The sequence below is a fragment of the Dasypus novemcinctus genome, chromosome 3, assembly GCF_030445035.2.
Source record: "Dasypus novemcinctus isolate mDasNov1 chromosome 3, mDasNov1.1.hap2, whole genome shotgun sequence".
Lineage (NCBI taxonomy): Eukaryota > Metazoa > Chordata > Mammalia > Cingulata > Dasypodidae > Dasypus > Dasypus novemcinctus.
In genome coordinates, this window is record NC_080675.1 from 157,319,629 (window position 1) to 157,346,635 (window position 27,007).

A 27,007-nucleotide genomic window follows, 5' to 3' on the forward strand; every position below is an offset into this window, starting at 1 on the left:
GGAATATAAGGATCTTTGAAACTGCTCTTCTCTCAAGGGCTGTTTCTGAGTCTTTCTGGAACATTTCCTAGGGACTGGGCATTTCCAAAGAGTTTACTGCAAACAGAAATGCCCAATGCTGTGACTGAAGCAGATCTAATTTTGGCACATCTTCCCACTCTTCTGGTACTTTCGTCTTCCCTCAGTGGAGATCACTATCTCAAACTCACCCAGCATCCTGCTGCAGAGTGGCTGAGGAACGTCACCCCTGTGTCTCCAAATGTTTGTGGTGTTTTATTATTTTCAGTACACAGTCTCGACACTCTGACTGCCAGAGTCCCATGAGACTGTAATTTTCATCCTCCTCCACCAAGCATTTTTGTCGTGAGCTCAGCCTAATACTTACACAACCTACCAGGTCTATCCCTGGTTAGTGAAGCACATTGTGAACAGAGAGCCTGGTCCGCCAGTGTGTGATGCAGTTGCAATGGTGGGCAGCTCACTCTGGTGGTGAGCAGAGGGTTTGTGGGGCATATTTATCTGTACCAGCAAACAACCTGGGTATGATGAAGATACATGCAGGCTCTTACAAGCCCCCAGAACTTTTGTCCTCTTCCCAGCCCTGGCTACCAATGCAATCTAGCATCTCCTCTTGTGTCCTTGCCTGAGGTAGCCCTAAGACATTTAATTCAAGCCACGTTGAGAGGTTATGACTCAGGGTTCACACCTGAGCAGAGCACCAGCCTTGGAGATGCTCGGCTGGGAAGGTGCTCTTCTTTCCAGGTGGCTCTTCTGAGTCTGACTGCTGGCTGTCCTTGGGATTCCTTGGCCTTTGATTCTGCCTCCCGCCACATGGCAATATTCTCTCCTTTCTGGCTTCTGTGATGTCTGACTTCTCTTTGGAGGCCTCCATCTGGATTAAGACCTACCCTCCTTCATTAGGCCACACCTTAAGTAAAAATAACACCTTCAAGAGGTCCTGTTTACAGTGGGTTCACACCCACAGGGGTGGGGATTCATATTAAGATCATGTATTTGTTGGGATCCATATTTCAACTTGCCATGGGGGGGAGGGCATTCTAAGCCACCAGCAAAGTGGAAACATTACCATGATAGAAGATAGTGGAGTCAAAGATGTCCAAGTTGAACTAGCAAAGTTCATTTAAAAAAAATAAGCCTCCTCTCCATTGAGATGGAGTGCATTTAGAGGTGAAGTGGACATCACCATCCCTAGGTCCTCATGATGGAGGAATAAAATATGGATTAGAGTGGATTTACTAGTATTCTACTATAGGATTATTGTGACTCTAGCAATGGAAGAAACTGTATCATTGATGTGGAGACAGTGGCCATGGGAGTTCCTGAGGTCAGGGAGAGGGAAGAAGAGGTGTGATATAGGGACATTTTCTGGACTTGGAGTTGTCCTGAATGATATTACAGGGACAGATGCTGGACATTATATATCCTTCCATAACCTACTGAATGGACTGGGAGAGAGTGTAAACTACATTGTAAACTATAATCCATGCTGTGTAGTAGTGCTCCAAAATGTTTCAAAATGTATTCACCAAATGCGATGAATGTGCCTCACTGATAAAAGAGGTTGTTGATGTGGGAGGAGTGAGGCAGGGGTGGGGTATGGGGGTATATGGGAACCTCATATTTTTTAATGTAACATTTTGTGTGATCTATGGATCTTTTTTAAAAAAAGATAAAAAAATACATAGCTATACAAAAAAATTTTTTTAAATAAATAAAAAAATAATTGGCCAAAGTAAACGGAGAGAAATAATTAAGTAGAGAATGGGAATGTGTTAAAGCTTTAAAAATTAATTATGTTGCATGGAGAGGTACAAGGCCCCTGTGTGGTGAAGCGACTCACCAAGAAGAAGATGACTCTTCCAGCTAAGAAAAGAAAATTAATTAGGATCCTTCGCTATACGAGTGGGACCTCAACCTCATACCATATACCAGTTCATAGGAAGATTGTCCTATGCTGCCTGCCCTGGCACACACATGTGCATGTACACACAGAGATGAGGTTGCAGTGACAGAGGTCCACACAGCAAGCAAACTTGTGAGTCTGGTCATGCTTCCTGAATGGGCAATGCTAGGAGACAATATGATGGGCCTCTTCTCTCCATCCCCTGAGATGGCTCCCTCATCTCTCTGCTCATTGTCTGCTCGCTGTGTCTCTGTTCATTGTGTATGCTTGTTGTCTCTGCTTGTTGTGTCCACTCATTGTCTGCTTGTCTTCTTTAGGAGGCACCAGGAACTGAACCCAGGACCTCCCATGTGGGAGGCAGGTGCTCAATCCCTTGAGCCACATATGCTCCCCTGTGGCCCTCTCTGATGCTTGGAGTTCATGAACTCTGAGATTCCCAGTATGTACTGCATTCACCCCAGCTGCCCGTGAACATCGCCAGTGAGGGGAATGCATTACCATGGCCCAGGGTACTCAGGAATGTTTGCTGAGTAAAGGGGTAGGAGAAATGGGGAGGGTGAAGGAGGCCTTCTGCCATGCCAGGTAACTTAGAGGGAGGAGCTGAGGGTGCCAGAGGAGTGTATGGGGGCAGGGGGTGGATCCATGTAGAGCTTCATCTCCAGTTTCCATTTGTCCGCTCTCGCTAAAGGTCTGATGTTGTAGGTTGAATTATGTACCCTAGAAAAACATGTTCTTAATCTTAATTCATTCCTGTGAGTGTGAACCCTTTGTCAACAGGACCTGTTGAAGATGTTATTTTTGGTAAAGTGTGGCCCAGCTGAATCAGGATGGGTCTTAACACTATTACTAGGGTCCTTAGGGAGAGAAAGCCATGGGGAGAAGTGGGAAGCCAGAAGTCATCAGAACCCACAAAAGAAAGGAGAAGACATGCCTATGTGGTGGGAAAGCCAAGGAACCCAGGGATTGCCAACCAGTCCAGAAGGCTACTGACCCCAGAAGGAAGCAAGCCTTCTAGCTTCTGAAGTCATGAGCCAATAAATTCCTGTTGTTAAACTACCCCCATTGTGTGGCATCTTCATAGCAACTGGCAACTAAGGTACCTGGTCTAGAGTTGGGCCTTGGGGAAGCTGTCTTTTAGAGACCTGCATGCCCTCCCGCCCCTGGGGCTGGACTTGGAGGACCTCTGCTCACCATTGTACCTGCCTCTGTCTCATTGCTGAGGTGGTCCTTTCCAGGCTGTTTCCTCTAAGCCTACACTACTCCCGCTCCACTTGGAACGTCACGCCTGACATGGTTCCTGTCACACACAGGCATTCAGGAAACACTTGATGAGTTTTCGTCAAAATTAGAGACTTGCAAGGATCTCTGTGCAGGCCTCCCTCCTGCTGTGACCTTAATCTGTGTGGCCATTTCTGGAGGGCATCCATGCCAGCTCCCGAAGTCCTCTGCACCTCAGCAGTCACTGCCAAGGAGAGGTGCTTGGGTCACTGGAAGAACGCTAAGCCTTCTTCCTGGAGTCCCCTCCCATGCGGCTGACCCTCCAATAAGTGCCATCTTGCTCAGGGGGTGGGAATCTGCTCCACAGCTCTGTGCATTTCGCCCTGTTGATTGTGGGCTGTTGAATATTAACAGTTATTTATTTCTCTTCTCTCCCTCTCTCCAAACATGTACTGGTCTCCAACAGAATGCAGCAAGTATTGCACTAACCTCGTTTCCTTCTAAAGTGCAAAACCCATGGGAACGTACTCCTTCATTTTCATTTAATTTATCAAAATGTTGTTCTGTACGAGCTACTGCTTCTGCTCTTTGGGGCTTGCTGCATGATTCTCGGCTTGGAAACTACATCTCTTACCAGATGGACCAAAGCAAAGCCCAGGACCCGAGTGGTGTGTGGGAACCCCAGAGCCATGTTCCTGGCCTGACTGTCCCCAAGGGCACATTTGTTCCATGCTGTGGTTCTATTTGTAGTCCTGTCCTTGGAGAGTGAGGCCGACCACATGTGGTTCCTCATGACTGTGACCCATCAGCAAAAACATGCTATTGCAAAGCTACTGCTCAGGTGACATTTGAGCACATAACCTGGCACACTGAATGAGCATTTGACACTGAAGCTGCTGGGGTGGCTTCCAATTGGTGGTAGTGGTGGGGATTGGGAAAGACCCTCCAGAAAATCACTGGCACATCCATTTCTTTACTTGGCAGGTGAAATGAAGGTTGCTTCCCACTTCACTTCCTGCCCCCACCCCGGCCATTCTCCTGTTATGGGGCAGTGGGGGGAGGGAGGTGTCTGAGTTGGCAAATACATTGGTCTGGGCATTTTTTTCCTTATTTTAAAATACTTTTTTTTTTAATTAGAGAAGTTGTAGGTTTACAGAAACAAAATGCAGAAAATAGAGTTCCCTTATACCCCCCATTATTAACACCTTATATAAGTGTGATTACCTTTGTTTCCATTGATGGAAGAATATTATTATAATTTTACTATTAACTCTAGGCAGTAGTTTACATTAGGCTTCACTATTCGTGATGTACAGTTCTGTTTTTATTTCTTAAAAATTTGTGTTCTAGTAACATATGTATAACTTAAAATGTCCCCTTTTAATCACATGCAAATATATAATTTACTGCTGTTAATTATAGTCACAGTGTTGTGCTACCATCACCAGCATCCATTACCAAAACTTTCCCATCACCCCAAACAAAAATTCTGTACCAATTAAGCATCAACTCCCCATTCCCTAGCCCCACTCTGGCCCTGGTAACCTATATTCTAGTTTCTGACTCAGTGAATCTGCTTATTCTAATTATCTCATTTCAGTAAGATCATGCAATATTTGTCTGTGTCTGGCTTATTTCAATCAAGCTGGTATCTTTTGTACAACTGAATAATATTCCTTTGTATGGACATTCCACATTCTGATCATCCATTCATCTGTTTGGGTACTTGGGCCGCTTCCATCTTTTAGCAATTGTGAATAATACCGCTTTGAACACTGGTATGCAAATATCTATTCAAGTCCCTGCTTTCAATAATTTGGGTATATACCTAGAAATGGGCTGCCGGGTCATATGGTAATTCTGTACTCAACTTTCTGAGGAAGTGCCAAAACTGTCTTTCAGAGCAGCTGCAACATTTTGTGTTCCTACCAGCGATGAACACATGTTCTTTTCTGTCCATATCCTCTCCAACATGTGTTATTTTCCATTTATTTAATATTAACCGTCATAGTGAGTGTGAAATGGTATCTCATTGTTGTTTTGATTTGCATTTCCCTACTGGCTAATGATGTGCATCTTTTCATGTGATTTTTGGCCATTCATAGATCATCTTTGGAGAAATGTCTATGTAAGTCTTTTGCTCATTTTTAAACTGTTATTCTTGTTTTGTTTTGTTTGTCTTTTTGCTGCTGAGTTTTGGGATTTCTTTATATATTTTGGCTCTTAGAGCCAGATATTAAAGTACTGGATATTAAAGTCCTCTCCCACTTTTCTCATCCTGCGTGGAGTCGGCTTCTTATCCTGGGCTTCTGCTTTCTCAAGGCCTTAGAAATTCCCCCTTTATAGGAATTCTAATGTCCCCTCTGCTCTCTATGAAATAGACTTTCTCCCCTCCTAGGTGTTCCATTGTTTGATGAAATGTAGGTAGTCCTTTGCCCCAGGACACCTTGGTCTAATTGTTTCTCAGACTCCTTAGCTGTCTGCAAGCTGCTGCTGCCTGCAAGACAAGGGTCATGAGAAAGAGCCAGAGTCTTTCAGGCTGCTAATGGGTAGACTGTCACTGACCTACAGGCACCCCAATATGCTCATAGGGGTTACTCTCTTCCCTCCAGAACAGGGACAGGGACCCACATTGGGAGCTCAGGCTGGCTGGAGGGCTTTCAGGAAGGGTACAGTGAGCTTCACCCACTGTTTTCGAAGCTGTGCTTTCTTGCTTCAGCCCTTGTTTTAGTTTCCTTGGTTGTTCCAAGCAAACACCACGAAGTGGTTCAGCTTAAGCAATGGGGATTTATTTGATTACAGTTTTGAGGCTGTGAAAATGTCCAATTCAATGCATCATCAGCTTTCTTCCTGAAGACCAGCTGTTGGTGATCCTTGGCTTCTCTGTCACATGGCAAGGCACATGGTGGCATCTGCTGGTCTCTCTCTTCTGCTCTGGGTTTTGTAGCTTTCAGTTTCTTGCTTCCATGGCTTTCTCTCTGTCTCTGTATTCATTCCATTTGTAAAGGATTCTAGTAAGAGGATTAAGACTCATCCTGAATGAAATGGGTCAGATGTTAACTGAAGTTATAGAAAGGTCCTACTTACAATGTCATGAAAATTACATGACAATTTTCTGGATAAACCAGAGTTTATACAGTTGTGTGTTGTTTATGCCTTACATCTAGAGAGGATCATCTGGTCAACCCCGTATTTAAGAATTATATGCTTACGCCATGAAGTTTTCTACAGAAAAAATAAAATCATTAAACCTTTACAAACGTGTGTTCCAATCAAGCAAAACAGCATAATAGGAAAAGAGAAAGTGACCCCACTGAGTGGACATGACTGGTAACAGGCCAGGCAACTCTGGTGAATGAAAACTACTTTTCCAGGTGTCAGGAAAACTCTACAGCCCTTCATTTCAACTCTTAGCATTTCAGATGTTTTTAAATGTGTTTTGCTCTTCTGATCGGGGCCAGGAGTGTGGCAGAGGGGAGTAAGCCCCCGTTTGCATACAAACACACACTTGATTATGCGTTTACAGAGCTCCTAAGGAGGTGTGAATGTACCATATTGAAAATATTAAAAATATTTTTAATATTTTTGGTCTCTGCCTCTGCTGTACATCAGTTTGGATAAATGAAGCACAATCAATAACTCTCTAAAATAGAAAAATGCACTTTTAGTTTTTTTTATTGTTAGCCAGAAGAGAGGGGAAAGGACAAAAATTTTATAAGTGGTCATTGTTTCACCAGTTTCTAGAATTAACTACTACTAATATTTTCATGTGTGTTCCACTTTTTATCTTCAGGCTTAAAAACATTTGGAATTAAACATGGGAAGCCTTCATTCTATCCCACCCACATCTCCAGATAAACACATTAAGATTTATGAAATGCTTCTAAATCCTCAAAGATTATTCTTGTTGTCTATTACCAAAGCTTTGCTGAGGATGACCCAGGGTTTGCTCTGAGGAATATGAATTTTGGCAGAGAGCCCTGCGTTTGTATCCTAGCTTGGGCACTGATAAACCATGCAACTGGTTACTGAGCCTCTGCTTTCTCACCTGTAAAGTTGGGCTAGTAATCCCTGCCTAATAAGAGAGGGCCAAGTTTAGCACAATGCTTGCCCCAGGGAACAGGGAAAGGCCCCATATAAAGGCCTGCTCTAACTCCCTGCTACCCCTTGGTTCCAAGGAGCTATGCAGACATGGGGAAGTCACGTTTTTTGTTGTTGTTTTTTTTTTAAATTTTTATTTATTTCTCCCCACCTCCTTACTGTTTGCACTTGCTGTGTCTGTTGTCTTCCTTGTTTCTTTAGGAGGTACCAGGAACTGAAACTGGGACCTACTGATATGGGAGGGAGTTACCTAATCGCTTGAGCCACCTCTGTTTCCTGCTTTTGTTGTGTCTCTCATTATGTTCCTCCCCTTGTGTCTCTAGTTGTGTCATCTTGTTACTTCAGCTTGCTGCACCTGCCCATTGCGTCAGCTCGCTGTCTTGCTCATCTTCTTTAGGAGGCACCGGGAACCTCTGCTCCCTTTTTTGTTGTGTTTCTCATTATGTTTTTCTTCATGCCTCTTGTTGCATCATCTTATTGTGTCATCTTGCCACACCTGCCCATCAGGCCAGCCCACCATCTTCTTTAGGAGGCCCAGGGAACCAAACCAGGGACCTCCCGTGTGGTATGCAAGAGCCCAATAACTTGAGCCTCATCTGCTTCCCAATGCACAGTTTTAAATTTTTAAAAAATAAATTCGATGAATTCTTTTTTAGAGAATTTTGAATCATGAAAGAATAAAACCATTGAAAGAACCACTGTAGGGACTAAGAAATCCTTGCTCTCTGTGTAAGGAATCCCAGTTTATGAAAAGGAGTCCATCTGGTCTCACAGCTTCAGTACCAAAGTTCATCAGACATGGGTTTAAAAATTTAATTTTTAACAACAGCAACAACAAAAGAAGTCAATGCAGAAAGAACTGGCCTTTCCTTGTTTCTTGACAAGAGCTGGAGGTGGGGATTTGGTGAGTTTTTCCAGGTGGGTGCCTTCTGCAGCATGAGGGGACCTGTGAGGGTAACTCAGGGCTGCCCTTCTCTTTAGACTCCGTTTCTTCCACATGAAACGTTGCATAGTGGCAGGCTTTGTTTTCCTCGGAAGCTTGATGCTTTATTACTGCTTGTTCCCCACAGCTCTTATTTTTACAACTACCTGGGATTTTTTTCCTCTAGACTTGGTTATGGGCATCCTAAGCACGACCACACCATCACCCATAAACCTGCACGACTCTCCTGCTTGGTGTTCAGGAGGCTTTTCCTTTTACTCATTTTCCCTTGCTCCGTTTTACAAGCAGGCTGCTCGTGACTGGCAAACATCATTCAAAGCACCAGACCTTAATCCACCTTTGTGTGAGGGCCTTTCTTGTAAATAAAACTGGATCCTTTGTTTACAAGTTTTAAAAAAAATCACCCATGCCCTGGAAAAATTAAAAAGCACTGTTATCAAAAGGCTCTTTGCTTCCCTATTTCCTCAGGCACTGTGTGTTACTTCATTAGAGGGGACGCTCAGGGCTGCCCTGGGTTGGCGTGTGGAGTGCAGCTGGGGCCAGGGGAAGCATTTGTGCAACACTCAGGTCTGCTGGGTCAGCAGCAGAGGCCAGGCGTCTGTGGGACAGCAAGCTCAGCACATCTGGCCTTGGGCTTTCGCTCTCCCTCCACCCTCCCACCAGGCAACTTCTCCAGGGTGTGTCCATCTGATTGTTTCTAATTGATTCATTGACCCAGAGTCTTCCGCCTGGGCGGGGAGGCACTGCTGTGTGTGCGTGTGCTGCTTGCGCATACCAGCAGAGCTATGTAGAAGCATTCCACCTAGTCATTGGTGGACTTTTCACAGCAACCCACAAGGCATTTTTAAACAAAACCAGATTAATGACCTTGAAAGCACTGGAAAGCCAGATCGCATCCCTTCTTGGTATTTTTCTCCTTCCAATAGTCTGCATTGCTGGATTATAAGGTTCATGTGCAAAAAAGCATTTTGAGACCAAATAACACTTAAGATTTTTCCTTTTTTTTTTTTTTAATTCTTCAACCTTGGCCACTCATGTTTCCAAATGAAAACAGACACGCACTGTCATGCTCAGGCTTAGCATGCTAAGTGTGAGCCGAGAACCCAACAACTCTGAGCTCCAGGAATGAATCTCCCACCAGAGCTCGGGAGCTCATCTTGCAGCATGTAGAGGGGATCAGAAAGGAAGGAAGGAATATCCTGGGGTTGACCAATTTCCTTAACAGTTTGAATTTGATGTAAGCAAAGAGGTCAATGGTTTAGCTCCTTCGGAGTTGGAGGTGTGCTAATTTTAATTAAAGAATTCCTGTGATCCCCTTCTTCTCTGCCCTCTGCTTGCTGCTTTCCTCCCTGACTCCTTTGCCTGCTAGGGCCACTGTCAGCCTATAAGACAACTGTGCGTCTAAGTCAGATGGGGTAGTTTGCATCTGGATAGTGGGAGAGTCCTGTGAGTGGAGAACAACATGCCCCCTCTTGGGGTACCCACAGCCCATGCCAAGGCATGGGGTTGGGCAAATAGTGTCCAGCCTGGGCTTAGCTTCTGTCCACCCTGTCGCTAGGTGCTGCTGGGCAGCCCATACCTTGAATAGCCCCCATGGAGCTACTCAGACCCAGGGCCTCCCATGGTGACATGGGAGCTCTGAACCTTTTTCAGACATGGGACCCACCAGCACCCAGCTCACTCGTTCATTTCCTAAGGGTTTATCCAGGGCTGGCTCTCAGAGTGGTGAGACTCCTCCTGTGATGGGATGGGGCAATGGGAGCCTCCAGCTATCACTCATGCATGCTGGACCCCCGGTTACAGCACGCTCTGGTCACTGGATAGATAGTGATGCCTTGGGATGGGGACCTGGCAGTACCTGGGCTCACAAGGGTTGTCAGTCCCCAGGCCAGGGATAGCAGAAGCTAAGTGGAAATGTGGAGAACTCCAGGGGCAGTGGGGAGCCCCTAAGGTTTAAGCCTCGAGCATTAGAGCCGGGGCCTGGCGCCCCCTCCCCACCCTGGCACAGCTGACTGCTCCTGTTCCTCATGCCCGCCCCATGTCTTTCACACGCATCCCTCTGTGTGGAATAGCTCTTCACCCCTGGAGATCTCCCACCCATCCTCCAGAGGCTGGCCCGCCGGACCCCCGCCCTGCAGGCTTCACCCCTGGAGCACATGTCCTGTCACCCGACTCCCCGGCAGTGCACTCCCCTCTGTCCTGGTCTGACTTTCCTTCTTAGGGTAAAGTTCTTAGGCTTAGTCAAGTGTGGGCAGAGGCGAGTCAGGTGGATCTGCCAGGCTTATCCTCTCCCATGACTTCAAGACCCTCGGTCTTCCAGCGTTTCCTGCTTCTGGGTCCTGGTCTCACTCTCTGCAAGCCCCTGAAACATTTTTCTGAGCCATTTTTCTGGACATTGTGCACAGCCCTGCGTGGCTTGCCCTCTGTGAGCCTCTGCCAGGGACCTGGCTCCTACCCTTCCTGGAGCCAGGGCTGTGTGCCAAATTTAAGGAGGCACTCCCCCTGGGGGTCACGCAGGGACAGGGTTGGCACCTGAGAGGGAGTGCCTCCTTAAATTCTCCCTCCTCAGCAGCCCGCTTGCCCTCAGCTCAGCCCTGGACCCTGAAACCTGGACTGACTTGGCTGAGGCTCCCAGCCTAGGGTGCCAAGCCGTGTGACCGTGGGAAAATTGCTTTTCCTGTCTGAGGCTCAGTTTCCGTCTGCAGTCTCCGTCATGGGTGTATTTGTTTCCTATGTCTGCTGTGCAAGTCACCACAAATTTCGTTGCTTAAAACGACAAAAAAAAAGAAAAGAAAAAAAATGTATTCTCTTTCATTTCTAGAGGCCAGAAGTTCAAAATGGTTTCACGGAGCTGAAAACCCGGCCGGGCTGCACTCCCTCATGAGGTTCTAGGGAAGAATCCTTTTCCTTGCCTTTTCCAGATTCTAGAGCTGTCTTCCCTGGCTTGAGACCCTTTCCTTCTTCTTCAAAGCCAGGGGCATGGCATTTTGCTTCACTGTCACCTTGCCCTCTTTTTCTATATTCTGAGTCTCCCTCTGCCTCCCTCTTACCAGGACACTTGGGATTACACAGTCTCCTCATCGCAAATTCCTTAATTTAATCACATATGCAAAGTCCATTTTGCCATATAAGGTAACATTAACAGGTTCCAGGGACTAGGAGCTACATACTTTGGGGGTATATTGTATATGTGTATGTATATATGTATATACATATATATGTGTATGTATGTATTTTTTAACTTTATTTCAACTTCAAAAAATAAAATACCAGGCAAAAGGCAGCTTAACAAATTATGAAATCATTACTTTAAAAAATCCTAAAAACAAACTCAGTTGTTTCTCCAGTGTTCTGAAAGATGAATAAATGAGCACAGATTGGTTAAATCACATGGCCAAGTTCTCCTTGTTAGTGAAATAAACGAAGAAAAAAATGCTCGATCATATTCACATCTCATAAAACTAAATCGCATGTGTTTTTGATCCTTAGCATTGCTATAGTACCTTCTTTGCCTTTGCTGTAAAAATATTACAATCTTACTTGTAAGAATAGTCTGTAAGTTACATTAGTTGTATTTTTCCCACCTATCACCATAATCTTAATACCTTGTAGTAGAGGAACATTCTTGTATTTGTGTTATTAACCACAATCCTCTCCTACCACCAAAATCACTGTATTATACAGTCCCTATATTATCCCCTAGTTGTCTTTCAATTAACATTAACCTCCCTAGAAGGGAATATATTATTCAGCAGACCTCAATGGGTAATGAGGATTAAATTAGTTAATATGTGCCAACTACTCAACACAGTGCCCGATGCATATGAAACACCTGACAGAAGTTTGTGATGATTACTCTCATTAGATGAGGACAGTGCACCCAACAAACAGACCCCATAGGAGCTGTGGGAATCACAGGTTCTGCCCTGAGATCAGCATCGTCCCAGTTTGCCCTCCCTCGGTCATACGTTATGGGACGACCCGCAGACTTGCTGTGCGAGGACAGGGTCTTCCACATCCTGAAGAGGCTGTGTTTTGTGTCTCTGCTGCAGGAATCGCTTACTTAGGAGGTGTGTGCAGCGCCAAGAGGAAATGTGTGCTGGCCGAAGACAATGGTCTCAATTTGGCTTTCACAATCGCTCATGAGCTGGGCCACAAGTAAGTGTCAAACTCTATTGTTCTGCCTCTTGCAATTCCTTTCTGAATCCATGTTTTGGACTCAAAGTCTTTCCATTCTAAAACGGTGCTGTGCTAGGGCTTGCTTCTTCCACAATGAGGGTGTAGGCCAGTAAGCCAGGGACCCCAAGAGATTACTGAGCAACTGGCTCTGGGAGTTGAAATATTAATTTGATGTTCACATCTATTCTGAAAGCCAGTAGAGTAAAGGGAAAAGATTTTTCTCAGTATCTTATTTCCTTGTATTTCCTCTCCTGGACCAGACTGACCTTTAGTTAGCTCTAAGTATACACATTTAAATAATGGGATTTATCATAGACTGCTGATGTTCCATTTTCTTTTCAGCCAGTTTCTCACAAAGTTCAACTTGCTGAATGTAGAATTTCAGTGTCTTGGTTTTAAAAGCTACTGCCTTTGCACCTGGACATTCTTCCCTTAGGGATAAAAGACCTACAGGACCTTAGAGCCCAAAGATACCTTAGAAAGGTTTGCGGTTGCCTCGTTTTTAAGATGAGGAAACAGATTGTTTAAGAGGTTGTTTGAATAGTGGTATCTCCCGGTTTGGATCACCTGTAGGTAGTCTTGGGGCTATGAGGGTGCAGAGAGCAGCTGACTCTAAAACTGGGGCCTTAGGGTCTCCTCTTTTTTCCTGGGTGGGTGTATTTTTTATGTTTCTCTGGAAATATTTTCCAAAGAAAATTTTTGTGATGTGATTGCCTGAGCACTGAGCAACAACAATGAAAAAGAATAGAAATTGAGGAGGCCAGAGCATGCAAAAACAGTGGAAAATTTTATATTGGATTGAAGAGAGCATGATTAAATGGAAATCTATTTCTTACCAAATAAAAACTATTGTAAAAGAGGCCTGGGACCTTAACTTTTACTCTAGTTTCTGCAAGAGTAAAGTCAAACGTGTAAGAAGGAGTATAAAACATGTCTGAGGCTTTGCTTTGTTTGATTTGGTTTATCTGGTTCCTTTTTAATTTCTTCCTTTCCTGAAGAGGGGTTTAGTAGTTGGCTTTTCTGTATCTGTTGGATATCATTATGTGAGTAAAGAGAGTAGAAATAACATTGTATGTATTTCCCCAGATTAAGGCAGAAATTGCCTGTTATATACCCAGGGCCGAGATCCAGAAGATGAGCAGTTGTCCCTAATGACACAGTTATTTCATCTTGAAAATACTTTTAAATTATTGGTGACAACCCTATTTTGCCCAGCACTTTGAGAAAAAAATTTTTAATTAAGTGGTGTCAAATTTGTATTACTATCTCTGAATTATTAAAATCTTATGCCTAAGAGTGGTTGCTGAAGGAAAAAAAAAAGCGTTACGTCAAATGACTTTGGTAAAAAGTCACCGATGGATCTTCCCACTAATATGACCCATTGACCCTTCCTAGTTCACAGGAACTAACTACCTGATGGTGACAATGCAGAACCATCAGCGCATTCACCAAAGTCCAGGTCGCTATGGCCCTTTGAGTAGTAAATTTCTTTAAGTTTGATTGAGCTCCATTTATATGCATTCCAGCATTCCACAATATTCAGCACCACACTTGCCCAAGTGCTCTTTGCACACACTCATGTGGGCTCATCAGTTTTTTCTCCTTGGAGATTCAGAACACAAAAGGACAGATTATCTCCCCCATGATCTGTTTGACTGTGTTGGCTCAAACTCTGGATCTAACCATTCTTCAAAGAATTCATTCTTCAAAGAATTCAAAACCATTCTTTGAAGAATGGTTAGATTCAGTCATATTTTTGTCGCCGAAGCTAGAATTTGTTTAGAATTTCTTGGAGGACTCTTTGTAGCTTGTTAGTGAACAATATCTCCAAAATCAAATACCTTTTGTTAATCAAAGCCAATAAATCCTGTTAGGGTTTTGCCCTCCTGGTTGGGTGGTTTCGATTTTCCCAAGGATGTGCATTGTCTCTGATTCAAAATTGTTGGAAAGCAGAGCCCCTAAGGATGAAGCCATATCTTCCTGCTGTGTGGACCCTTCTGCTTTGCTGGGGTTGGGGAGGGGAGGGCTTGGAGCAGGCAGGGAGGCTGTGTAGAGTGCTGGAAAAGGCCAAGACCCACCTGCACTCTCAGCAGACCCACTTCACAAATCTGAAGACTGTAATGAAATGGAGCAATTTAACACCATACTCCGTAAATTACAGGGTGGTAATTTCAGTGGGTCCATGCTCTCCAACAGAATTTCTTGGTGAAAAATTTTTTTAATTTTAAAAATAACCCCAGAAAGGTACTCCAGGCTCACCCACTAGTCCTTACCATTTAATATTGCTAAAGTGAAATGTCTTCTCTGCAAGGTGGCTGTGACTTTGTACACCAGCAGACATATTTTGGCTCCTCTATTTCTTACTGAATATACCTCTTATGGTTCAGCATGATTGGTTACCCTAAGCTCCAGAGAAGAAGTGACTTACCATCTGCTTTCCGTAGGAGCATTACATTCCATTTATCAAACAAAGAGACTCACAGAAGTCAACATGATTTTCTTTCTGCTTGGAACATCATAAAACACAAAGCTAAATTTAAGGCTCATTTTCAGCAAGTAACTCATCTGAGTCCAGAATTGTACTTGCCTCCCACTCCTATTTCTAGTGTCTCTTTGTATATGTGGTCATATTTCAATACCATAGTTTTAAAAATAATGTATTTGGTAGTGTAAACTGGTCTCAGTCCAGTTCTAAATTATAAATAAAAGGAAAAATTCTTGCTATGCTGATGTCAGTAATGCTACTTTGGACTTGAATGAATAATTTATGAAAGATTTTTTAGTTAAATCAGATTGTTCATTTATTGAGCATCTACTATGTACCAGATACTGTGTTAAATGCTGTAGATACATTATGCTATTCAATCGGTCCGAAGAGGTAGGTGTTATTTAGCTTGTACTTTATAAGAAACTAGTATTAATCTTCTAAAAAATTTCTAGTCTCCCTAAAATGATTTGGGATCACTTACATGATAGTATATGCCCATGCAATAGGACCATTAAAATAAGGGTCCAGATTATAAGAGATAGGTAATATATCAGTATATCAGGGTGCCTTGAGTTTGATGGCAGCTAAGGCAAAAAGGGAAATAAATGCCAGGGTATAGCTGCTGCTAGCAGGTAGAAGAAAGCCAGTGCATTATCAGGAGAGAATTTTTCCATAGGAAACTCCTGTTCCAGAGATCAGATAGCTTGCTGATAGCCTACCTTGATAAAGGAGCAGGCTGGAGAAGACCCCTGACCCTGGCTTTAGACAGGAAATGGACGGTGTGCAGTTCTCAGGAGAAGCTGTGCTGAGAATCTGGGAAGGGCTGTTCTGTGCTGCTGCCTAGAGGGTGAGTTGTCTCTGAGCAGTGGTCATGGGGACAAAAGCTCTGCTCGCTTTCATGAGCATCCATGACCTTCGTTGCCTTCTTTTCCATGAGAACCTGCCTGGTAGACAGCCGTGTGTGTTACGTTTTAGTTCACCTAGTAAACAAAGTGCTGGCAGCATAAGTTTGGGCAAGGCGGCTTTACCACCTGTCTAGCAGTGATAGCCTGAGAAACCCACCTTCAAACGGGGATCTTTTAGCCTGTGTCTTTTTGTTGCCTTTTCCATCGAAATTTCCACAATTAGAAGGCTACAGTTCCTATGCATTGAGGAGATTGCTGCTAAGCCCACTTGGGTTTTTTGAGAGTCGTGGTTACCCGCTGTCATTTGTTATGACTGAACCGATGAGATGGGGTGATTCCTTGAGAGAAACAGTCCAGCTGGGCAGACGCTCTCCAGGTTTTTTCCCTCAAGAAACAAGGACAGGGCGCCTTGTGTTGGACATTAGTGTCCATGATGTTTACTAATATTTGGTTTGAAAGAGAAAGAGGGAAAGCTTGAAGCAAGCGTTTGTTTCATATCAGACAAAGCCCACGCTTTGGAGGCTCAACCCTGATTAGTCACGGAAAGGACTGTTCCCTGATGAGGGTTTAGGAGCTCACATCTGTGCTGGCTGCCTGTGAGGAGCAGCAAAAACAAAATCAAGCGATACCCAAGTAGCAAAAACAAAGTCAAGGCGGGCATGGTAGGGACTCTAAGTAAAATACTAAATAAGCTGAAGAGGTGTAATAGCTCTATTGTAATTACAGAGTATCTTGTCTGCCATGATTTGGAAGCAATAGTGTAAAAGAGAGAAAGTAAATGGCTCTAGGAAAGCTAGCTAGCTTTTCATTTTGAGGGAAGTCGAGTCTGGTAGGACCTGGTTAGACCTGGGGAGATAAAGATTGGCAGGAGCCCTTCTGACATAGTTGGCTGAGAGGTCACAGAACCAAATCTCCAGAGCACTTAGGGCCTGGGAAAGCCAGAACCCCACACTTGCAGCATGCTTCTTAGTCAGGGATGATGACATGTCCCTAGGAAGTGTTTACAGACAGAGCCTTCTAGGTGGGGTGGGGGAAGAGGAATGGGCATCTGCTTGGGTATAATCTTTATAAAGAGAAACAAAAAGCTTGCCTTTGCAGAAATAAATCTCTGCTTGTTTCGAATTTAGGAGTTTCTCTTAGCCAAACTAGATCTGGTTCAGGGTGGAAAGAAATGCCTGCTTGGGGAGTCAGTCCAAACCTGGTGACTTCTTCAGCCTGGGTGAAAGATCCTCCAGACAGGAACAGAAGCCACACCCCTTATTCAGCCTCTTGTTACTGGGTTCCTGGAGGACATCCTCTTGACCTGCTGCTCTTGAGGTTTCTCCAGGCTGCCACATGCTCTTCCTCAGGTCACAGAACAACTCTCTTTCCATTCTAGAATCACCTTTCTTTTGGTTGGTGGGCTCAGCCCGTGGCTTCCAGAAAATTTGGGAACTGAGCATTGATGACATCCGAGCAGAGCTGCCCTGGAGAATACCTTGAGGCCTTTGGGACAATCAAATGGCCGGGCCTCACCCCAGATCAGTTAGATCACAGGCTCTGGGGAAATGAAGGCTCAGGAAGCTCTCCAGGAGATTTCTCTGTGTGCAGCCAGCATGGAGAATCACTGCTGATGTGACATCTCAGGGGTTTTGCATTGCTCTTTCAAGCATCATACCTCCTTCCAGCTCTTGCTCCAACACCCTGTCCTTCTGGGCCACCTTCAGCCTTGAGCCCCAGTGGCTTTGAATCCTCCTCCTGCTCTACTGACTGCTGCTTATTCCCTTTCTCTCAGTTACCCTGAATTTCTTGCTCTTTGTCGCTTTACTCATGTAGCATCAACTGATCGTGCTCAAGGCTGGTGGATCAGGTGAGGGCCAGGCCATCATGAACATTACCATCCACATCAATGAGGTTGCAGGACAAAGTGCCAAGGGACCTGGGATAGGACAGTGGGAAAAATGTGCAGGCAGGAGCCTGGAGATGGGCCTGGTGAGGAGCGGTAGAGGGATGGGCAAGGCCTACAGGAGTTTCACCTGTGAGATCACAGGGAAGAGCAAGGCATATGGTTTAGTCATGAAATGACAGTTGGAATTTTCTGAGTCTCTGAAAAGATTGTTCTTGAACCAATCCATTCCTGTGGCTGTGGAGCCCTATGATTGCATTAGATTCTGTTAAGGGCTGGGAAGCAGATGTGGCTCAACTGATAGAGTGTCCGCCTACTATATAGGAGGTCCAGGGTTTGAATCCAGGGCCTCCTGGCCCATGTGGAGAGCTGGCCCACGCACAGTGCTGCAGCATGCAAGGAATGCTGTGCCACATAGGGGAGTCCCCCCCCCCCCGTAAGGAATCCCCATACACAAGGAATGTACCCTGCAAGGAGAGCCACCCCACATGAAAAAAGTGCTGCCTGCCCAGGAGTGGCGCCGCACACACAGAGAGCTGATGCAGCAAGATGACACAACAAAAAGAAACACATATTCCCAGTGCTGCTGATAATGCAAGTGGACAAAGAAGAACACACAGCAAATGGACACAAGAGAGCCAACAATGGGGGGGGGGGGGCGGGGAGAGAAATAAATAAAAGAAATCTTCAAAAAAAAATTCTGTTAAGGGACCTTTGACTAGATCACTTGATTAGATTGCTCAGGGTTTTGACTGGACTACATCAGTGAGGTATGACCAAAGATAGATCTCTGTCCTCTTGCTGGGTCTTATATAAGCTGAGAGTACAATTTAGAAAGACATCCAGAAAAGGGAGCTCTGCCATTTTGGCCTTGCCTGTGAGAGAGAGGACTCCAGGGTTGTCTATAGCTGCAGAAAGAGAAGCCCCAAGAGGTTCAAGGTGAGGAGGCCCTGGGAGAGGTGCCTGATCAGCCACAGCTGAGCTCCAGGAGAAAGTAGAGTGAGACCCGAAGACCTACCCTCTTGCGTCGCCACATGGCAGGATGCATCTCTGCTCCTGCCTTGATTTAGACATTTCCAAAGCCTCAGCATGTAAGCTTTCACCTCAGAAAAATCCCCTTTATAAATTAAGCCAACCCATTTCTGGTATTTTTGCATAAGCAGCCTTTGACAAACTGAGACAAGTGATATAAATGCACCGCGAAGGAGTTGTGTAAGCAGATACGTCCATGCCTGCAGACAGGTGAAAAATTATATGTAAATGGACTTTGTCACAGCTGGTGCGAAGTACATCAGGATTCTCAAACCCTCACCAATGCCCCATGGCCCCCGAGCTGTGCCCCCTCCCCACCAGAAGCACTGCCTGGCTGACATCGTGGGAGGAGTATTGCAGTGGGAGCAGAGCCAGGAACTTTATTCCCCTGTTCAGTCCTATGAAGACGGGTACAGGTGCCACAGGCTTGCTCTCCTCTGATAAATATGCCTCCTCCCTGCCCAATGAATCCAGTTACTGAGTGCCTACAGTCAGAAGGTGACATTGTGTAAATGTGAGCTCAGACAGTGGCGTTCTGCGATGTCCCCTTCTCCCTGGGGACACACTTGCCTTTTGTGCAGCTGCCGGCCATGAGTAGCATTAGATTCCTCAGCACAGATGACGGGCAGTGAGCTTGGAAGTGTCTGGGGAGAGGGCGGGGAGCAGAGGGAGAGAAGAGAGGAAAGCCATTCCGGGGTTGTGAGCTCATCACTGGAGCCAACAGGATTCAAACCGAAAGGAATTGTCTCAATCCCAGGATGGGAAGTAAAGAAAGCCCTTACCAGATGTGCAAAGTGTGGAAATGTCTGTCTGTGATGGGTGTTAAGACTGAGAAGCCTGAGAAGGCACAGAGGAAGCCCAGGACAACTCTGAATAGGCGGGTAGGGGCCAGCGGAGGGCCATGGGCAGTTATTTTGCTTGGGTGCTCCTCTGGGTAGGCATGACACAGACATCAGATGGGCTAGCCTTGGAAGGAGGGCGCTTCCAGAGAGAGAACTTCTGGAAATGTCCTAACTGTCCTAAGGGGCAGGCTTTTGTTCTAGTTGGTTAAGGGTGGTTGTGTTCAGACACAGGCCGCCCTCTTTCAGGACAGAAGAGGGGAGGGGACATGTCCTTCAGGAGGTGTGGGGAAGTCCCCTGCTGGGTCTTGGGCCTCTCACTGGGTCCCAGCCCTCTCAGTGCCCACTCAGCAACCACTGCCTCCAGCCAGCCTCCCTTCCAGAACTAAAGAATAATTGGTGGTGCAAGCCATGTTCAAAGGTTCTCAGGTTTCCCACAGAGGTATCTGGAGTGATTCCTAAGTAAGTCTTCCTGCAAGTTTGGTCCCTGGATCAAAGTCGGTTTGGGAGCAGCCATTGGGCACGCCTGTCTCATCCAAATACCACAGTTGTATGAAGCATTCAGGCCTTGTTTCTTTTTCTCTTCTTTTTTAAATTTTGCTGCCCGAGAATTGCAGGAATTTTCACAGTAATATACCAGCCACATTCCTCATTTCCTGGTCACCACCTCTGGAGACTCTGTAAAGGTGGCCACCAGGCAACCTTGCCCTCTGTGGCTTGTCTCAGCCCCACTCAGCTCTGCTCTTAGCCTGTCCTTCTTTGCAGGGTTGCTTCCCCCCTTCCTCCTCCTCCCCTTCTCCTATACAAGTGAACACAGAATTTCACCAACTGGTGACTTTGGAATTGGAGGTGCCACAGTCAGAGCAGCAAGCAACACTGTGAATCTTGGCCCTGTTTAAATTGCTTCTCTGCCATAAGTAAAACAGATTTTTCATCATCTGGCATTCACAGTGGGGGGTGGGGCAGCAGGAAAGTTACAGTTGTTTCCCCTAGGGTCTTAGCACCATGCAGTTTTATGGGTAGAGAGAATGCTTCTTCCTGTTACCTGGAAAACCCAGAGCCTCCTCTGTCCTTAAAAGGGGTTGACCACAGTCATCCCAAACCTGAGCAGACCAGCCTGACCCGCAGCCTGAGGGAGAGGAATGCAAACACAGGGAACACCACTAAAAGCTGCTCAGTAGGCAGGCGGATGTGAGTCCCACCTGTATTGTGAGCAGTGAAGACAAGCAGCTGTTGGCTGAGCCTTATCACCAAGATGGAAAATCCAGCTGTACCCAAGGCCGCCTCCACCCCCAGAGTTTTGTTACTGTAATAAGGAGGGTTACAAAGGCTGGGCTGGTGCCTGTCTCTGCCATAGGAATCCTTTATATCTAATTACTGGGTGGATTGCACAACTGAAAATCAGGGGGGACGGGAGGGAAGTTGGATTTGACCAAAGAACCTTTTTCTGAAGTCTCCTCAGAATTTTCTTGCATTGCAGATGCTTCCAGGAATTACATGAGATCCAACCAATTTTCTCATTAGATTTCCAGGGCTCCTGGCAGCTTCACCTAAGTGGTGTTTCTCATGGTTCTCAGTGATGGAAGCAAGGTCCAAAGTCAGCCGAACCTCACTGCAGAGATGTGAGAGGGAGGCCCAGGTGACTGAGCGCATCACCTCACTTCCCATGGTCCTGAATGGCTCAAGCAGAGTCTCAGCCCATGGCACCAGGCCACCGGCTCAGTGTACTTTCCCCAGAGAGCAAGGTCCAAGCCCTGGTGGAGCCCTCGCTGACTGGCCTGCCTGATAACTACATTCCTTTCCCTTTACTCAGAAAGGTGCCTTCTACTTATACTGCTAGGGTTTTGTAGGGACTGTTGATATTTGACACAAAATTCTCTACTGATATGTTACCCTGTTTTCCCATGTGTTTGGCTTCATGCCTGAAACCCTAGATTATGCCCTGACCACTGCAGATGGAGGATTCCATCTGAGGACTGAGTACACTGTGGATGGAAGATTCCAAACTCAAAACCCCAGGACACTGGCACATTCTTCTTGGAGATCCTGGGGCCCTGCCACCAGCCCAGTCAGAAACCCCTTTTAGGATGGGCCTCACTCTTATCTATTCATGAGCACAGAGTGCACTATCACTTGCCTGGAGGACCAGCAAGAGGGTTAGAGAGGTCTGGGAGAGCCATGGAGTCTAGAGCTTTTTCCTGATGTTGGAACAGAACACTGTAGTTCCCAGGGGCCCATATGAGGAACTGGGGATGGCCTCTCAAATGGTGTCTGACCAGAAGAGCTATGTGAATAACCCCTTCAGTATATAAGCTACATGATTTCTTTCAGACAGTAGCAGGTGCTTACTTGGAAAAAGGCAGCTATATGAGTCTATACTTTGCTGAGTTGGTGGCTCTTCAGTGGGGGAGCACATGGGATTGATGATGAGCCTGCTCTTCTTTGTAGTATGTGGTCTATAATCACCCAGGACTGTTAGAAACTCAAGCAACAGCATCAGGAAGAAGTTTGCTTGCTCGCTTGCTTTTTTTTCAAGGCAACCAATTAACTGTCACAACATACCACTGGGTTTATTCAGCAAAACCAGCTCCCAGAAGTCCCCCTCCTGCCACACCTGACCTGCCTTTCTGACTTTACAATTATTACCTAAAAATCCTTTATAACTCACCCAGTTCACAATCTGGCAAAAAAGAGTGAGGATGTCCTGCATGTGGTACAGCACAGGGGGTAGATTAAACTTAGACCAATGCCTTATCATCCAAAATGTGGTCACAGGATCAGCAGCAGCAGCATCACCTGGGAATCTGTTAGTAATTCAGGAATTCAGGCCCATCTGAGGTAATTTATGTGCATATAATGTGAGAAGAACTGAATAAAACACATCAAAGTGGGGAATTTCTATGTAGCTCATTTCTGTGCAGTGCTAGCTCTTAGCTATATGCTGCAGTACAGATATGCAACTTAGTGGAGTGGAAGAGAAAAACATTCTGTTTGATTTAGTTTTTTAATCTTTTCATTTTTTTTTTTTTCTGTGAGGGACTTTTTAGAATAGCTTTCTTGTTCTTGTTTGGAATCTCTCCTCTGGTCTGTTGTTTTCACTCATGCTTTGTTTCCTGGTCTTATAGGACATGCAAGTTCTGGGGGCCTGGGCCTTCAACTGGCTTCCAGAGTTTGATGCTAGGTTTCCATTGCTTCATCTGTAGCTCAGAGACCACGTGGGTAGTATAGGCACCACCAATCCCACCTGTCTGAAAGACCTCACTCCAATCTCAACATTTAATTTGATACTTCCTAAAATTTGGATTAATTTTTAACTCAACTGTAGAATGCCAAACTCTTGAGTATTGACAAACTTGTGTATTCAGGAACACACTGATCAACCAGAATTTGAGTTGCCAGTGACTTGGGGAATTTCCATCTAGAAGACAGAAGGGAGTGGCAAGATTGTCTGAAATACTGAACAAAAATGTCAGACACTTCCTAAAAGCCCCCAAACAGTGGCCTTTGACATGCCTAAAGGATGGACTACAAGTCTTTCATCTATGGCTTTGAAATGCCAACTTTCCTGTGTTGTCCCTTTCTGATCCCCCATCCTGTTCTTTCAGTTTGAAGGCAGAAGCTGACAAGTGATTGACGTGATTTGCCTAGAGGGTGGCTTCCTCCCATCCATGCTGTCAATGACCATATATGAAGATTCAATCCCAAAACTGCCATGTTGGTGAAGATATGGAATTGTCAAGCAGCCTATTGTGTTGTCTTTGGGATCAGATGTGAAAGGCATTATTTTCTCTTTCCACATTTGGCATAATATTACCAATGGTCTAGAAGATCAGTGTAACCCTGCAAATGTTATGCAGAAACTCTTGGAATCTAGAGATTTAGATTGAGTCCTAAAGTCTAGGCCCTGGTCACTTTTTGCTGCAACATGTATTGACTCACATGTCCTGGGAGGTTGGCACACATGTTGGGAGTGAAGCCTGGTAAACACTTGGCATTTTTCTTCAATGCTTCTTGTTCGACAAACAGCAACTCCTGCAAAGTGCAAGCCGTGAGGGCTGACTACCAAAATGGAAAGTTAAGGAGTCCCCAGAAGCAATCACAGTTACAAATTTGAGGATTTGCAAAGGGTTCTAAAGATACCCCTTATGAATATCTAGGGCACATTATGATTTAAATAGCCAGATCTTTGCAGACCCTGCCTTTGGTAAGTTAAATCACAGGACTTTATAGAACCTTGCCTTTGTTACTGTGGTCATACTTATCATGACCTTCACTTCCCCAATGAATCTCACCCAGTTTCCATATACCCCAAGGTTTCCAACCAGATAATGGAGGAGATTAGAAATCAACCAGTGCCTTCACATGATTCATCCAGACTGAAAGAACTTGTTTGCAATCAGAGGTGCCAAACCCCTGTTGATGATTGTGTAGGAGCAATGAAGGAGTGCTAAAGACTGAACATAGGGAAGTGGATTTGGCCAATGGATAGGGCATCTGCCTACCACATGGGAGGTCCAAGGTTCAAACCTAGGGTCCCCTGACATGTGTGATGAGCTGGCCCACACGCAGTGCTGATGCACGCAAGGAGTGCCGTGCCACACAGAGGTGTCCCCCTCGTAGGGGAGCCTCACGTACAAGGAGTGCGCCCCATAAGGAGAGCCACCCAGGGCGAAAAAGTGCAGCCTGCCCAGGAATGGCGCCGCACACAGAGAGAACTGATGCAGCAAGATGACGCAACAAAATGAGACACAAATTCTGGGTGCCGCTAACAGGAATAAAGGCAGACACAGAAGAACACACAGCGAATGGACAGAGAGAGCAGACAACTGGGGGGAGGGGGGGCGGGGAAGGAGAAAGAAATAAACATAAATCTTTTTTTAAAAAAAGATGAACATATAGGGAAATGAGATAAAGGACAATATTTTTAGGCTTACAATATTAATACTTTTTTTATGAAAGACTACAGAAAGGCTCATCAAACATAATTTGTGAGCACTCAGAAATAATGGACAATCCTAGAAGTCTTCCAGGATGCATTAATAGCTAGTTACCCAGGAAGAATTGTGCAGAGAGGGGAATATATATTTCACCAAGGTTTCGGCAAACCTCTTTACACTCCTAATGGAAAATATGGAGCACTATGGACCAGACTGCTGAAGTTAAATGGATTTGTATCTGTTGGACTACCTTACTCAAAGCATACTTATTAATAAAGAGACCTGCAAGAGACACCTGCTTCTGCCATGGGGCTCACTGAAATAGTTGTTGGATTTAGCATTTTAATTGGGACCTGGATGAAGACATGGGTAGCATGTTCATCCCAGATATGGGAAGGCAGAATGCAAACATTCAGAGAACATGAAGTTCTTGACCACCTAGAAAAGTGACAAATTGCAGCAATATGTGAATGTATTTAATTTTCACCCTAATCCTATGATACTTTTATGATTATTATTTGCATTCTTTAGAGAGGAAAATGAGGCCCAAGGACATGCCACTAGTAAATGACAGGGCCAGGCTTCAAGCCTTTCATCAATGTTGAAGTCTTTGTACTAGCCACATTCCTACAGCTTTATAGATGGCATTTTCTGTGGGTAAGCCACAGGTCAACCAGATGGAGCATTCATGATGGTGGAAACATGCCTTAAGCGCAGCATGCTTAAAAGGATTTCACTTACCACCAGCAAACATGTCTGTCTCTACTTCCTAATTGGACTCTATTTACAGTACTAATTATCTGAGTCCCAGCTCATAAACATTCCTAACTCTGCAGGCAGCCACTCCCAATAGATTAGAATTGACACAAGAAATAAAATTGATCTACCATCTTGAATGTATGAGATTATAGTTAACTTCATGTCTACAAAGCCAGCCCATTCTTAGGCTGAATTACCATGAGCCTTGTCTCCAAAAATAAAGAAGGCAGTAGTAGTTCAGCTCTGTCCTTCAGAAATTAAGTAGGTGCCTGGGGTCTGTGTTCAGTATTGGGTAGTCTGTTTTAAGGGGAACTTCAGGAGTGAAGAGCATGTCTATGTGTAAAGAAAGGGGGAAGATGAAGGAAAGAACTGGAAGAACTGAATGCAATTATGTTTTGGAGGTGTGCAGGGGATCATGAGCATTTGGGAGTACAACTCCAGGGCTCAAGGGGTTTCTGCATTTCCCCAGATGGCAAAGCTGAACCAATGTGCTCAAGCTACGGGGAAAGAGATTTAAACTCAATAGGCGGAAGAAAGTTCAAGAATTAAAACTCTTTAGTAATGGGAAAGACTGTGTTGATTTCCTCACTGGGGCATTTGCACAGAGCTGGGCCCTCTTGCCTGGATGTTAAAGTGGAGATTCTTAGAGTATGAAGAACATTGAATTGAAGGAACAAAAACATATGTAGAATCTGTATGATGAAAATCACAGAATTCTGATAAAAGAAATCAAGACCTAAAGACTTGGAAAGACATACCATGTTCATGAACTGGAAGCATTAATGTAGTAAAAACATCACTTCTCCCTAAATTTATATGTGGGTTTAAGTTCCTATCCCAGTTTTTGTAAATATAAACAAGCTTATTCTAAAATTTATAGGAGGGGTCCTAAAATATTCAAAGCAATTTTGAAAAGGAAAAAAAGGGAGAAGATTCACTCTCCTGATATTAAGGCTTACTACATAGCTACAGTAATCAAGACCATGTGATACTACCAAGGACTAGATACCCAGATCAACTGGAGTAGAAGAGAAAACCCAAAAATACTTCCACACAAATATACCCAAATAATTTTTTATGAAGTTATAAAAATAATTAAATGGAGGAAGTATAGATTTTCAATAAATATTGCTAGAACAATTGGAAATCATAGGCAAAAGCAAAGTGAACCTCTACCTAAATCTCACGCCTTATACAAAAATGAACTCAAAATGGATTATGGATTTAAATGTAAAATTTAAAGCTATGGCACTTCCAGAAAAAAATCTTTGATACCCAGGACTAGGCAAAGAGTTATTCAAGTTGACACTAAAACTGTGATCCATTAAAGGACAAATTGATAAATTAGGCCTCATCAAGAATTAAATACTTTTTCTCTGTGAAAGACTGTTATAGGTATGAAAAGACAATTGTAGATTGAGAGAAACTATTTGCAAATCACATATCCAATAGCAGACTTGTGTCTAGAATATATAAAGAACTCTCAAAGGCAACAGTAAAATTTTAAATAGTCATTATAAAATGGGCGAAAGACAGGAAAAGACCTTTCACAGATGAGGATATTTAGATGGTAAATAAGCACATGAACGATTAGCCATCAGCTAAATGCAAGTTAGAACCATAGTGAGATACCACTCTATACCTATCAAAATGGTTAAATAAAAATGGTGATACCATCAAATACTGGAGAGGATGCAGAGGAACTGGATCACTCATACTTTGCTGGTGGGAAAATTGTACAGCAACTCTAGAAAATAGTTGGGAAGGTCCTCAATTGGACTCTTAGGCATTTATCTC

The 27,007-nt window shown here is 44.6% G+C and overlaps 1 protein-coding gene across 1 annotated transcript in view; it reads left to right on the plus strand.

The window, feature by feature from the left end:
* ADAMTS17 (ADAM metallopeptidase with thrombospondin type 1 motif 17) overlaps nt 1-27,007 on the plus strand; it is a 386,843-nt gene that overhangs the window by 151,418 nt on the left and 208,418 nt on the right. The window contains exon 8 of the mRNA XM_058294624.2: nt 12,239-12,344. Coding sequence (XP_058150607.1) covers nt 12,239-12,344 — 106 coding nt within the window. The remainder of the gene's footprint in view (nt 1-12,238; nt 12,345-27,007) is intronic.